This window comes from Amblyomma mixtum, chromosome 1 (assembly GCF_055824585.1).
Source record: "Amblyomma mixtum isolate Tamu chromosome 1, ASM5582458v1, whole genome shotgun sequence".
Classification (NCBI taxonomy): Eukaryota; Metazoa; Arthropoda; class Arachnida; order Ixodida; family Ixodidae; genus Amblyomma; species Amblyomma mixtum.
The window spans coordinates 134,275,784-134,288,921 of NC_143012.1; the positions used below are offsets into that span (position 1 = coordinate 134,275,784).

The 13,138-nt window shown below is 49.2% G+C and overlaps 1 protein-coding gene across 1 annotated transcript in view; it reads right to left on the reverse strand.

The window, feature by feature from the left end:
• The window catches only part of LOC149367653 (acetylcholinesterase-like), a 176,860-nt gene that overhangs the window by 83,960 nt on the left and 79,762 nt on the right, over nucleotides 1–13,138 (reverse strand). Inside the window, exon 3 of the mRNA XM_089575250.1 lies at nucleotides 11,956–12,185. Within this exon, the coding sequence (XP_089431376.1) occupies nucleotides 11,956–12,185 (230 nt within the window). The remainder of the gene's footprint in view (nucleotides 1–11,955; nucleotides 12,186–13,138) is intronic.

Consider the following 13,138-nt stretch of genomic DNA (forward strand, 5'->3'; position numbering starts at 1 on the left):
CCCCCATCGCAGCCCCTTCAAAGCCTTTGTTAATTACACACCCCCGGATATAAGTTTTTCCACTATTGCAGCTTAACGAATCAAGGTTCACCTCCCTCCCCTTCCTGACACGCATCCCCTCTCACACCACTTTCCTTCCCCACCCCCAGGGCCTTCCTCCTCGGAGCGAAGGCCCTATTTAATCCCTGCCAATGATGAACGCTTTGCCCAGACGAAGACAAGTCCCCTTGTCGAAACGTTGGCTCAAGCAACCTGAGGTATTCCCCTCCCTTGTTCATTTTGTGATCGCCAAGGACTATCTACCACACCCTCTCTCTACCATGGACTTACGCCTTATTGTTGTTCGCTATAGTTGGATTAGTTTATTTTTGTATTGTCTGTCTCCTGCTTGTCGCGTTTCTTGCTCTGTATAGTTTCTGCTACTTCCTCTGTTCGTTTTTACCTTTTTTGCGTTTCTCTCTGCCTATAAGTAGACTTGTTTACACCATCAACCTCATAAGTTCCTTTTCGATGACCGACGCCCCGACGTGCCCCACGCGCGGGCTGACTGATCTTAAACAATAAATGTTGTCCGACGCTCGTTTTTAGGCCACAGGTCAGCGTCAAGCGGCCCCTGTGCCTCAACGGCTTGCGCCAGGCAGCCGGTTGACGAGCGATGGCTGGGACAATAATTGGCGTCCGCGACAGGACCGGTCAGCCGCGTGTCGAGGCTGAGGCTCTGAAGGGACTCAGGAGTGGGTCCTGCTAGTGGTAAGATATCTACTGTTTCCAAAGAACGATGGCAGAGGCCGAGTTTGACAAACTGGTCGAGCAGGGAAGCTTCGGCTCCGAAGGTAAATAACTGTTCTCTTGAATTGAACAGGAGCGGGCTAGGCGTCGAGCGGAAAGAAATGCAGAACGCACTTGGCGCAAGAAAGAAACCGAACGCGAAGGTCGTATGAGAGGTGAGGAGTTGGAGAGGCAAAGAGAAAAATCTAAAATGAGAATGCTTTGCTTGAAAAGGAAAAGGAGGTGTTGTTGAGGCAGGAACCCGCAAGTGCCTCTGAAACGGACTCCAGGTCTGGGTCGGAAGAGAAAGGGGCGGCGCAAGGAAACAAAGTAAACCCACACAAAGTTATGCCGCTTTTAAATGAGCAGCACGATGACCTTGATGCCTATTTGAGGCATTTTGAGTGCGTGGCACGGATCCAAGGTTGGCCACGGGACCAATGGCCCACTTATTTGAACCTCTGTTTGAGCGGCAAGGCGCTGAGCGTTTTTAGCCGGATGACCGCGTCTGATTGTACGAGCTATGACAAGTTGAAGAAAGCTCTGGTGCTACGATTTAGGTTGATGGAAGGATTCTGAGAGAAGTTTAAAGGGGCATCGCCTATGAATGGAGAAACTTGCTCCCAGTTTGTGACTCGGCTTAGGAACTTCCTCGACCGGTGGGTAGAGCTTTCCAGCACCAAGGAGGAGTATAAGGCTTTGTTTGAGAAGCTCCTTTCAAGCTGTGCGGCACCGCTGGAACTCTTTATTAATTAGAAAAATGACCCTACCCTTGAAGAAATGGTAGAAAGAGCGGAGCACTACGTGGACGCTCGCGCATGGGTGAATTTTTTCAAAACGCCAAGCGCCAAGGAGAGAGCCGTCAGTTACAGCCAGCTCTAAACAAAGGGGTGAAATGAAAGACGGCAGCAAGTCGGCTGTGAAGCCGCATGATCACAAAATGCAGAAATATTTCCTCTGCCCAAGCCTTGGCCACCACCCGAGAACTGCCGCGTTGGCAGAATGGACGGCAACAGACAACCTCCGGAATGTTTCAAGTGCGGGCGAACAGGTCATCCTAGCTGGAAGTGTTGGCAAAAAGGTTTGACGAAGCCAAAAGAACCCGCTGAAGAATCAGCATCGTTATATATCGAGGATGGATACATTGAATTAAAAATGGGACAAAGGTTCCCGTTGTTGGCGCTGGTTTGACTGATAAGGCTGTAACTATGAGTGAGAACTGCATTGAATTGATTTATTTCATGTAATAGACATACATGAGGAGTTGGGAGAAAAAGCCGCTATAATTCAGCTTGACTAGGCTCCCATCCCCTATACAAGAGCAGAGCAGCAGCAAGTAATATACATGTCAATGAGGCAAACAAATACATGGTTGAACTGCAACCAGTAAAAAAAGAAAGAAAAGAGTTTACAAAAAACAAAAAATAGGTATTCGCAAATGCCCATAGTCAAATTGTAAAAAACAATAAATGAAATAAGACAAAGTTTACAATAAAAAAAAACACAGGTAATAGCAAATGCACACCACATGTGTCATGTTGTAGCATTTACATAATTTTATGGATGTGGAGAGATACATGACAGAAACAAACAATTTAGTGTTTTTAATGACAGGTTCTCTATGATGATTCCCTTTTTCCTGAAAGAATTCCTGTCGTGACCGTTTTGGTCGGTAACGAAAGGGTTCGAGCACTTAGAGATACCGGCTGCAACACGGTGGTAGTGAAGAGGAGCCTGGTCGAAGATGACAATCTCAGCGGGTTCAATTACCCCGTTTACCTCCTCGATCGGTTGGTTCTCATGCTTCCAGAGGCTTGGGCCGACGTTGACACCCCATACCTCAAGGGACGGCTCCGTGCGAAGTGTATGGAGGATCCCCTTTACGACCTCGTATTAGGCAACGTTGAAGGAGCCAGACATGCCGCCGACCCAGATCCCAGTTGGAACCTAGAAGCGATGGCTGCGATGATGCCGTCCTCAAAAGGGTTAGAGCCACCAGGGAGTATTAGCGCTGCGGAGGCGGGCGCCACCGAAGAAAATGGGAGAGCAGCTTCCGCAGATATAGATGATGGCCAGGCAGACACCATGGTGACGAGGGGGTAAGCCCGGGAGAAGGGACAATTAATGGGGCTGACAGTGTCGGGCAACTCAGAAAACGTAAGCCTTGAAGACATATCCCAAGAGTAGAAGTGTGACCCGACGCTGCGCACATATTTTTACCGAGTGGCTCAGGTGCTACACACCAGATAGCCACCAGTTCTTTCTCCAAGGCGGAGTTCTCCAACGCAAATTCACGTCTAAATTTGGAGGGGAATACATAACAGTAGTCGTTCCCAAGTACTTTCGGACAGCAGTGCTCGAACTCGCTCACGGCGGAGTAATGGGAGGACATCAGGGCGCCAGCAAAGCAGTGCGCAAAGTTCAAAGTGAATTTTTCTGGCCGCGACTGCCGGCCGACGAGAAACGTTTCGTCTCGTCCTGCGACTCCTGCCAGCGGACCACTCCCAGAGGCCACACACGAAAGGCACCCCTTGTGAAGGTTCCAGTCATTCAGCCGCCCACTGAGAGAGTCGCCATTGATATTGTGGGTTCAGTATATCAAGGGCACTGATAACGTCGGGGCAGACTACATGAGCCGGAGAGGCTAACTGGCCCAGGCGGGTGGTTTAGATTTTTGTCACACCTATCTAGTGTCAGTTTTCCTTTCTGTGTGTCAGCTATCTCAATCCCATGCAGTAATCTTTTGTATATTCTTGTCTGTACCCAGTGTGATGGTGTTGTGTTGTAATATAAATGTAGGGTGAATGTTCTTACGGTGTTACATGTGTCATGTGATGCAAGAATTGGACTTCATGTGGGCGTCCAGAGTGAGTGCAGTTCGGTGCGCGTGAACTGACAAGTGCCCGCAAGATCGAGTGCAGATTCTCTTGCGTGTGTGAGGGGACTGTCATGACAGTGCGAGGATGAAGTAATTGAATAGCCGCTTGTATGTATGTAGGTCGTAACTTGTAAGCCACTTTTAAGTGCTCATTGCTGTTCTTTTTGTTAAAGGTTGTTAAAGGCTTAAAGGCTTTAAAAGCTGTTAAAGGCTTTTAAAGACTGTTAAAAGACTGTTTAAAGACTGTTAAAGGCTGTTTTTCCATCTTATCTTTGTTGGTTGCCGTTTGCCGCTGGTCTGTGCCCAGAAAAATATTATGGGATAATATTCTTTAGCGGGGGGCTGTTTCACAGGCCAACGGGACGTGGCTCATCGGGAGAGGGCAGAGGGGTAGTTCAAATAGCGCTGTGACAGGCTCGCAGCACGGCTGTTGCTGGGGATCTGTCAACGTCTCTCTCGGAGCTCGGCCATCGGCGAACGAAGCCAACACTGGAGTTTCAGAAAGCGTAGCAAGTTCAAGGGCGGTGGTGAGGGTGCGCTGTTTTTTGAAAGTTGAGAGAGCAGGCCTGGCCGACTCGGCGGCGGCCGTCACGGAAGACATACGTCTTTTGCGTTCCCGCCTGCCCTCCCGTAACGCGCGGTGCTCCGAGGGAGCTTCGCGGATTAATGCGTCCTCTCTGTCCCGTCGTCACCGCGTTGAAAAAAGCGTCCCGAAGACGAAGGGAAGGAAAAAAGTATGCTGGCTGCCGGCCCGTCCGGGTTGCAGGGAGCTGAGGACAGTCGGGAGGAGACGGCAGCTAAAGAGGTTGGGTGGTGTGCCTGTGGGCGGGGAAGGCCGAATTACTGCGCCTTGGCACGCGCGCTCCATCGCGCAAGGCCCGCCGCCTTCGAGCCATCACCGCATCGACAGCCACCCGAACCGGAGCCATAGCCTCGGCCCCGTATGTGAATTGTCCGCTGGAGTTTTTCCTTTTCCTACCTGCGCAATATTTTGTATACTGCTACATTTGGTTTGGTTTGGTTTATTGGGGTTTAACGTCCCAAAGCAACTTAGGCTATGAGGGACGCCGTAGTGAAGGGCTCCGGAAATTTCGACCACCTGGGGTTCTTTAACGTGCACTGACATCGCACAGTACACGGGCCTCTAGAATTTCGCCTTCATCGAAATTCAGCCGCCGCGGCCGGGATCGAACCCGCGTCTTTCGGGTCAGCAGCCGAGCACCGTAACCACTGAGCCACCGCGGCGGGGCACTGCTACATTTAATGCACTGTAAGCTTTATTGGTCGCTATAATTGGATTAGCTTATTTTTGTATTTTCCGTCTCCTGCTTGTCGCGTTTCTTGTTCTGTATAGTTTCTGCTACTTCCTCTGTTCGTTTTTACCTTTTATGTGTTTCTCTCTGCCTGTAAGTAAAGACTTGTGCTACACCCTCAACCTCTTGAGTTCCTTCTCGATGACCGACGCACCGACACACGTGCACCACGCACGGTCTGACCGACCTTAAGAAATAAATGTTGTCCGATGCTCGTTTTTAGGCCACAGGGAAGCGTAAAGCGGCCCCTGTGACTCAACGGCTTGCGCCAGGCAGCCGGTGGACGAGCGATGGTTGTGACATAAGGAGTTAGTTATAATCGGCCCTCTTAACAATGACCTGGGGGCACGCCAGGTCATTGGTCAATGGGGTCAATGGGGGCACGCCAGGTCAATGGGGGCACGCCACCGCATCGGAACTCGTCATGCAACCGCCCTTTCTTCACCTACTGCAGGCTATCCTGATATGGCTTCCCGCCACTTCAAGTATCAGCGCCGAAAGCTCAGGCTTTTTCGCGACGCATGACGCCACCGTGTCCTCCTGGCTGCCTGCCGACAACGACTTCTTCGACAACGACCACCCTGACCTGCATCCGCTGCTTCCAGCGGTGGACCAGCCTGTCATCTGGCAACCGGGCACGAACACAGGAACCCGCCACCTACATAAGCCGCTGTATCGCTGGGGCCATTTGGGGCACGCCACCGCATCGGAACTCGTCATGCAATCGCCCTTTCTTCACCTACGGCAGGCTATCCTGATATGGCTTCCCGCCACTTCAAGTATCAGCGCCGAAAGCTCAGGCTTTTTCGCGACGCATGACGCCACCGTGTCCTCCTGGCTGCCTGCCGACAACGACTTCTTCGACAACGACCACCCTGACCTGCATCCGCTGCTTCCAGCGGTGGACCAGCCTGTCATCTGGCAACCGGGCACGAACACAGGAACCCGCCACCTACATAAGCCGCTGTATCGCTGGGGCCATTTGGGGCACGCCACCGCATCGGAACTCGTCATGCAATCGCCCTTTCTTCACCTACTGCAGGCTATCCTGATATGGCTTCCCGCCACTTCAAGTATCAGCGCCGAAAGCTCAGGCTTTTTCGCGACGCATGACGCCACCGTGTCCTCCTGGCTGCCTGCCGACAACGACTTCTTCGACAACGACCAGCCTGACCTGCATCCGCTGCTTCCAGCGGTGGACCAGCCTGTCATCTGGCAACCGGGCACGAACACAGGAACCCGCCACCTACATAAGCCGCTGTATCGCTGGGGCCATTTGGGGCACGCCACCGCATCGGAACTCGTCATGCGATCGCCCTTTCTTCACCTACTGCAGGCTATCCTGATATGGCTTCCCGCCACTTCAAGTATCAGCGCCGAAAGCTCAGGCTTTTTCGCGACGCATGACGCCACCGTGTCTTCCTGGCTGCCTGCCGACAACGACTTCTTCGACAACGACCACCCTGACCTGCATCCGCTGCTTCCAGCGGTGGACCAGCCTGTCATCTGGCAACCGGGCACGAACACAGGAACCCGCCACCTACATAAGCCGCTGTATCGCTGGGGCCATTTGGGGCACGCCACCGCATCGGAACTCGTCATGCAATCGCCCTTTCTTCACCTACTGCAGGTTAGTTATCTACCCTGTGCCGCTTCCTGCCGCTCTAGTGACCCGTTCTTGCTAGCGGTGTCGTGCCCCATTGACGCCATTGACTGTTGCAAAAGGTTGCTGTATATTGCTTGCTCCTTCTGCCTCAACGTCCACCTGACTTGTCTCCTGCTCATATTATCTGGAGACGTCGAATTGAACCCAGGCCCGACCGAAAGCAAAGCTCCGCCGTCTCTAGAATCAATTTTCGAAGCTATATCACGCATTGAATCCTCTCAGAGCACTGTAATTGCAGAGCTTGCCTTGATCCGTTCTGCTCAAACAAACATTGAAGACTCAGTCCGCCGTCTTTCAGCGCGGGTCGAAACACTGGAAAAAACAGTCGAATCTAATCCGGAAAATGTAGCTGCACCTATAAATAACACCGACTTGGCCAGACTTTCTTCACACGTAAAAGCATTAACAAACAAGTGCGACGACGCTGAAAACCGCTTGCGCCGCTCGAATTTATTGTTTCTCGGTCTTCAGGATGAGCCCAGCGAAAGTTGGGCACAGTCTGAAGCCCATATTATTTCCTTCTGCTCCGAACACCTAGACATTACTATAGATAGCCAAGACATCGAACGCGCGCATCGACTGGGCCGTTTCCAAACAGACAAAAACCGCCCAATAATTGTTAAACTGGCACATTTTAAAGATAAATCAAGAATTCTTGTTGCAGGGCATAAACTTAAAGATACCTCATTCTCAGTTCGTGAGGACTATTCCGCGAAAGTTCGACAAGCGAGGAAAAAACTTTTTTTCTTACGGCCAACAAAGCAACGCCTCATTTAAGATCCGCTTCGACAAGTTACTTATCGGCGAAAGACAGTTCACTTTCAACGCTGAAACGGATTCCATTGTAGAACTTAAACCATAGCGATTAGCCAAGGCACCATGTGTCCCGTTCTTACCGCAGGTTCAACCATCCAAACGCTTGCGTCCTACCGCAACTTATCAGAAAGCTTCTGTCCTGATGACCAACATACGCAGTTACCTGCCAAAAAAAGAAATAGTTGAAACCGTCCTTGATGATCATAACACTGACATTGCAGTATTTACCGAATCTTGGCTAACACCTGATATTCAAGACGCAGAACTGTTGCAAGACAACCGGTCCTTTCATTTCTACAGGCGAGATAGAATAGGTCGCAGGGGAGGGGGCATTCTTGCTCTTGTCAAATCTAACATTCCATCCGCTCTAATCGAGATTAATTGCCGCAGCGAAATAATATGTCTTAAAATCTGTCTTCCGTCTCGTACCAACCTAGTAATTGCATGCTATCGAGCACCTGACACAGATCAATCTTTCATTACGGACCTTCACTGTGTGCTTCAAGACCTGCATTCTCGACTTCCCCACGCCAATTTTATACTCTGTGGCGATTTCAACTACCCGGATATCGACTGGGAAGCTTTGACAGCATCGTCTCGCCAATCTAAAGACTTCCTTGAACTCGTCCTTACATTCAACCTCTTCCAAGCAGTTCATGAGCCAACACGGGGCTCAAACATCCTTGACCTCATTCTTGTCTCCAGTCCAGAATTAATCCAATCACTTTCGCAATCTAGTGGACTCAGTGATCACAGTCTCTTGTTTTTCGACCTAACCATTGAACTTTCCGCCCACCAACCTTCCGTCAAATACATCCGCGATTATCGTAATGCCGACTTAGCCAGTGTGAACTCCGACATCGAACAATTTTTCGCTGCTTTCCTCCTATCCATGTCTACGAGATCCGTTAATGAAAACTGGTGCCTTTTTAAGCACAAACTCTTGTCGCTCATTGACGCTTACGTACCACTCATATGCATCCGCGGCGACGCCACTAAGCCTTGGTTTTCGAATGCTTTGCGCAAATTATCGCGGAAGAAAAAACGCCTCTTCCGTAATGCCAAAAATTCTACATCATCTGTGAAATGGAACAAATACTTCGCCAGTCTTCGCGAATACACCCAGTTATTACGGTCGTCTAAAAGAAAATTCTACAATCATGATCTCCTAGACATTATGCGCTCTAACCCGAAGAAATTCTGGAATCTGATAACGCCCAACAAAAACAGCTCATACAACATTTCTTTGAAAAGACAAGATGGCACACACGTTCCGCTTTCCGAACGCTCTGATACTATGAATTCCTACTTCACCTCAGTCTTCACCCACGAACCACCGGACAACATGATTACTTTACCGCAACTTAATCTTGATTCAATGCCACCTGTTACCATCACATCTGAGGGAATTTCTAAGCTCATTGAAAATCTCAAGCCGTCTACTTCCCCAGGACCCGACAACATACCTGCCAAAATCCTCAAAGGAACCAAAGAACTGTCTAGCCAAATCCTACAGCTCATTTTCGACCAATCTCTAAAGACCGGCCAAATTCCGGACGATTGGAAAACAAGCAAAGTTGTGCCCGTTTTTAAGACCGGTGACCGCTCTGACCCCTCGAATTATCGTCCTATTTCATTAACATGCATCTCGTGTAAACTCTTTGAGCATATACTGTACTCCAATATTGCAGACCACCTCGATAAAAACTCTTTTTTCTTTCCCAAACAGCACGGTTTCAGGGCAGGCTTCTCATGTGAAACTCAACTCTTCGAATTCACAACTGATCTTCATCTAAGTCTAGATTCTTTATTTCAAACAGACGCCATTTACCTAGATTTCTCTAAAGCATTTGATCGCGTTCCTCACCAACGCCTCATCTGTAAACTCGCATGCCTGTCACTCGACCCTCTAGTCTTTTCCTGGATTCGCTGCTTCTTGACTAATCGCTCGCAGTTCACCGTCATCGCTAATCACGCATCTGCAACTACCGTAGTTATCTCCGGTGTACCCCAGGGTTCCGTCCTTGCTCCACTTCTCTTCCTAATCTTCATCAACGACCTGCCATCTGGAATCTCGTCATCTGTTCGTCTTTTTGCGGATGATTGCGTCATTTATCGCCGAATATCTGATAACACTGACCAGGAATTATTACAGGACGACCTAAATAAAATACAGAAATGGTGCTCCGACTGGCTCATGCAGCTTAATATTTCGAAATGTAAATGCATGCATATATCACGCAAACGTTCCATTACTAATTTCCAGTACTCCCTGAACTCTGTGGCGCTGTCAGTAACGAATTCTTACAGGTACCTTGGCGTCGAAATAACGAACAAATTAACATGGTCAGACCACATTATCAAACTTTGCGCAAGCACTTCCAGAGCACTTGGCTTTATCCGAAGATCACTATCAATGTCCCCCCCACCAATCAGACAACAAGCATACGAAACATTCATTCGCGCTAAAATGGAATATGCCTCAGCAATATGGAACCCTCACCAGGCCTACTTAATACAACTGCTCGAAGCTATCCAGAATCGGGCAGCGCGCTTCATAACGTCGCAGTATTCGTCTCGACACAGCGTTACCAACCTAAAATCGTCTCTCGGCCTTGAACCATTAGCATTCCGCAGAAAAGTATCAATTCTTTGTCTTTTCCACAAACTATACTTTAAATTCCCTGCACTACGCCAAACTTTGTTATCTGCTCCCTTACGCTCATCTCGCCGATTATTCAACTCCCTCAGCATTCAGCGGTTGCATGGTTCATCCAACGCTTTCAACAAATCTTTCCTTCCCATCGCCATAGAGGAATGGAACAATCTTCCTGAAACCGTTGTCATCGAAACTAATCCCACCAGATTTAGGCAGCTAATAACAGACCACTTGATCCAACTATAGCTACTTCCCTCGCGATGCTCTGAGTGCAATTTGAACTGCTTGTGTTATTGCGACACCCCCCCCCCCCAAGTGTTTTCCCACTTATTTCATTTCCGTACTTTTTAATGTGTAATTTATATACTACTGCTTTGCCATATATATTCTGTTCTATTTGAATCACCTGACGCTAATTTCACGTCAAATTTGTTATTCTTGTTATTTTTGTTCTTTTGTTATGCTTTTCTATGCTTACATGCTTTTGTATGACTGTTTCACATCACTGTCTTCCCCCCCCCCTTATGTAATGTCCCAGACGGGATCTTTAAGGGTTCAATAAATGATGAAATGATGATGATGACCTAATTTCTGGTGTAACTACGGTCTAGCAGCATGCAGCCTCACCGAAACCAAGCCTGGTCGTCTCCTTGACTCAAGTCTAAAGGTGCTCTCACTCTCATGGTTGCATCAGGGCTCATCCCCTCCCTCTTGATATGCGACTGCGATGGTTCCATATGGGGTCCCTCTTTACTTACGACAGATATCTCAATGTGGACTCGGAGAAGTAAGGCACCCTTTCCAAAGTGAAGGTGTGGCATGGGCAGGCTTGAACATATTTCAATTTTAAAATGCTAGATACAGTTGTCTACGTAGACATCCGACGCAGATGACAATCGGAGCATTAAAGGGTCAGTCTACTGAATTTTATCGACCATATTTTCTTTGCGGCAACCGATAGCTATTTACTCAAATTACCGTTTAACCAGCTGTGGTGCCAAGGAGTGCGGTAGAACATTTTAAAATAGAATTTATTAATGTGGGAACACATCTGTATGAGATGGTAGTCTCATCTGGCAACCATCTGGATTTCCGCCGAGCGGCGACAAACATGGCGGCGCCCGTCGAAGCCGGACCTCTCGCTTCGGACTGAATTCTCGTTGTTGCTGCCTTTTTCAGTGCGTTCACTGGCCATAAATGGGGCGCCTGTCTTTCGCTTCGTCTCATCTCGCCTATAAGAAAACATATAAGAGATAAATTTGCTTTATTTTAATAATTAGAGTGACGATTCTGCCGCTCCTAGGCTTAAGTGGAGAGTCCGTTTGTTTACAGCAATGATTCCCGTCCTGACGACCAGATGGCGCCACTATAGGCTGTTTATTTTGCGTCTCTGCTAGCATACGCTGAACTAAAAGATGGGAATGTGCCTGCGTTTTGCGTACGTGTAACTATAAATATTCATGTGATTTACAGAAAAAGCGAGCGGTACGCCTTCTACAGTTTACTAGAACAAAACGTGCGTTTCTCTGACATTGGGGCATACAAATGGTACGTAGTATATTCACTTATGCTTCTACAAAAAAAGACTACCACTTTCTTGAACAAAATGAACGTTTGGGGTCGCCACCATGCTTTTTTACGCGACTTTCAACGCCGAAATAAAATATAAATTCCTGCCTAAACCGGGCGCAGACCCCTCGTTATTGATGCTATAGGGTTCCAACTACCAGAATATGCCATTATTTATACACTCATCTCGGTGAGTAGACTGACCCTTTAAGGACCCCGAAATAGCCGCGGGAAGAGAAAGTACGCCGAAAGAGAGGCTAGGCTGCAAGTGGCGCTAAACGCTCACCGGGCATCGAGCACAGGGTCGTTGTTGCCGCCTTCCTGGAAGTTGTCCCCGTGGAGGAAGAAAAGGATGGTGCGGCTTCCGCACTCCGGCAGACTGCGCTCGGTGCAGTTCGGGTACGGCGTCCAGATGTTAAGGTGGAGACAATCTTCGGATATGGCCCGCTTGTCTCCAGGCAGCAGAGGCTGTATGCAGGCCGGACGCGTGTGCGAGGCGTTCAGCACCACAGCCACCTGCAGCAACAAAGAATCCAATAAGTGGTCGCGGCGCCAAGGCTGTATCCCGCTTATTTCGCAGTTGCCGAGGTCGATAGTGAACGTTCCACTGAGTGCTCAGCAGCGGATCCAGAGAAGCACCCAGCCTAACAATTGTGCTCCAGACAGAGCTTATCAGTGTGATTTACGTCCTTTGCAGTTGTCGTTTAGTGCCGTCGAGAGTAGCCACATTGTGCATCCTTCGTCACAAGTAGTCCGGCTTAACTATCCTGTGGCTTGGACAGAGCATAACTGCGGTAATGCATCTGAATCCTAAACATAGTCCTTGCCGTCCTCCCCTAAAACCGCCCACCGGTATCGCATTCCTCCCATCTCGCCACACTCTCCATCTTCCTTTTGCGGCAACGAAACCCCGCCTCCTCACTAGCATACCTCTGCTCTCGTCACGCCCTCTTCCTTCCATGGTAATCAACAATGCAACCACCCATCGGTTACTACTGCTACACTGACGCGATACCTTGGAACCAGAGTTTGAACGCGAGAGCGTTAACGAGCGTAAAATCCGGTGTCGCCACCGTCTAAAGGCCCGTTCACACTTGCTCAAAAATCTAGAAGCGAAGTGGATTCCTTCGTTTTTGATGCCGATCAGAGCGGAAAGCGGCGCGGCGAAGCTGATTGCTCCAGGAGCGATTTCAGCCACCGGAGAAATTCTGGGACGGCAAACCTTGCCAGAGCAGCCGGAGCGCCCCGCCGAAAGCTCATGCTCCAGAATGGGAAAAGCCAGACACACCCCGGCACACCTCGCATATTGATTTTGCAAGGCCAACTGAGGGCTGCACCTTCCTTGTGGTGGTAGATGCATGCACAAAGTGGCTTGAGATAAGGCAAATAGGACAGACGACTTCGACAGAAGTCATTGACAACCTCCGACCACTGTTCGCAACGGTCGTCATTTACCGCAAGGTAGTGTC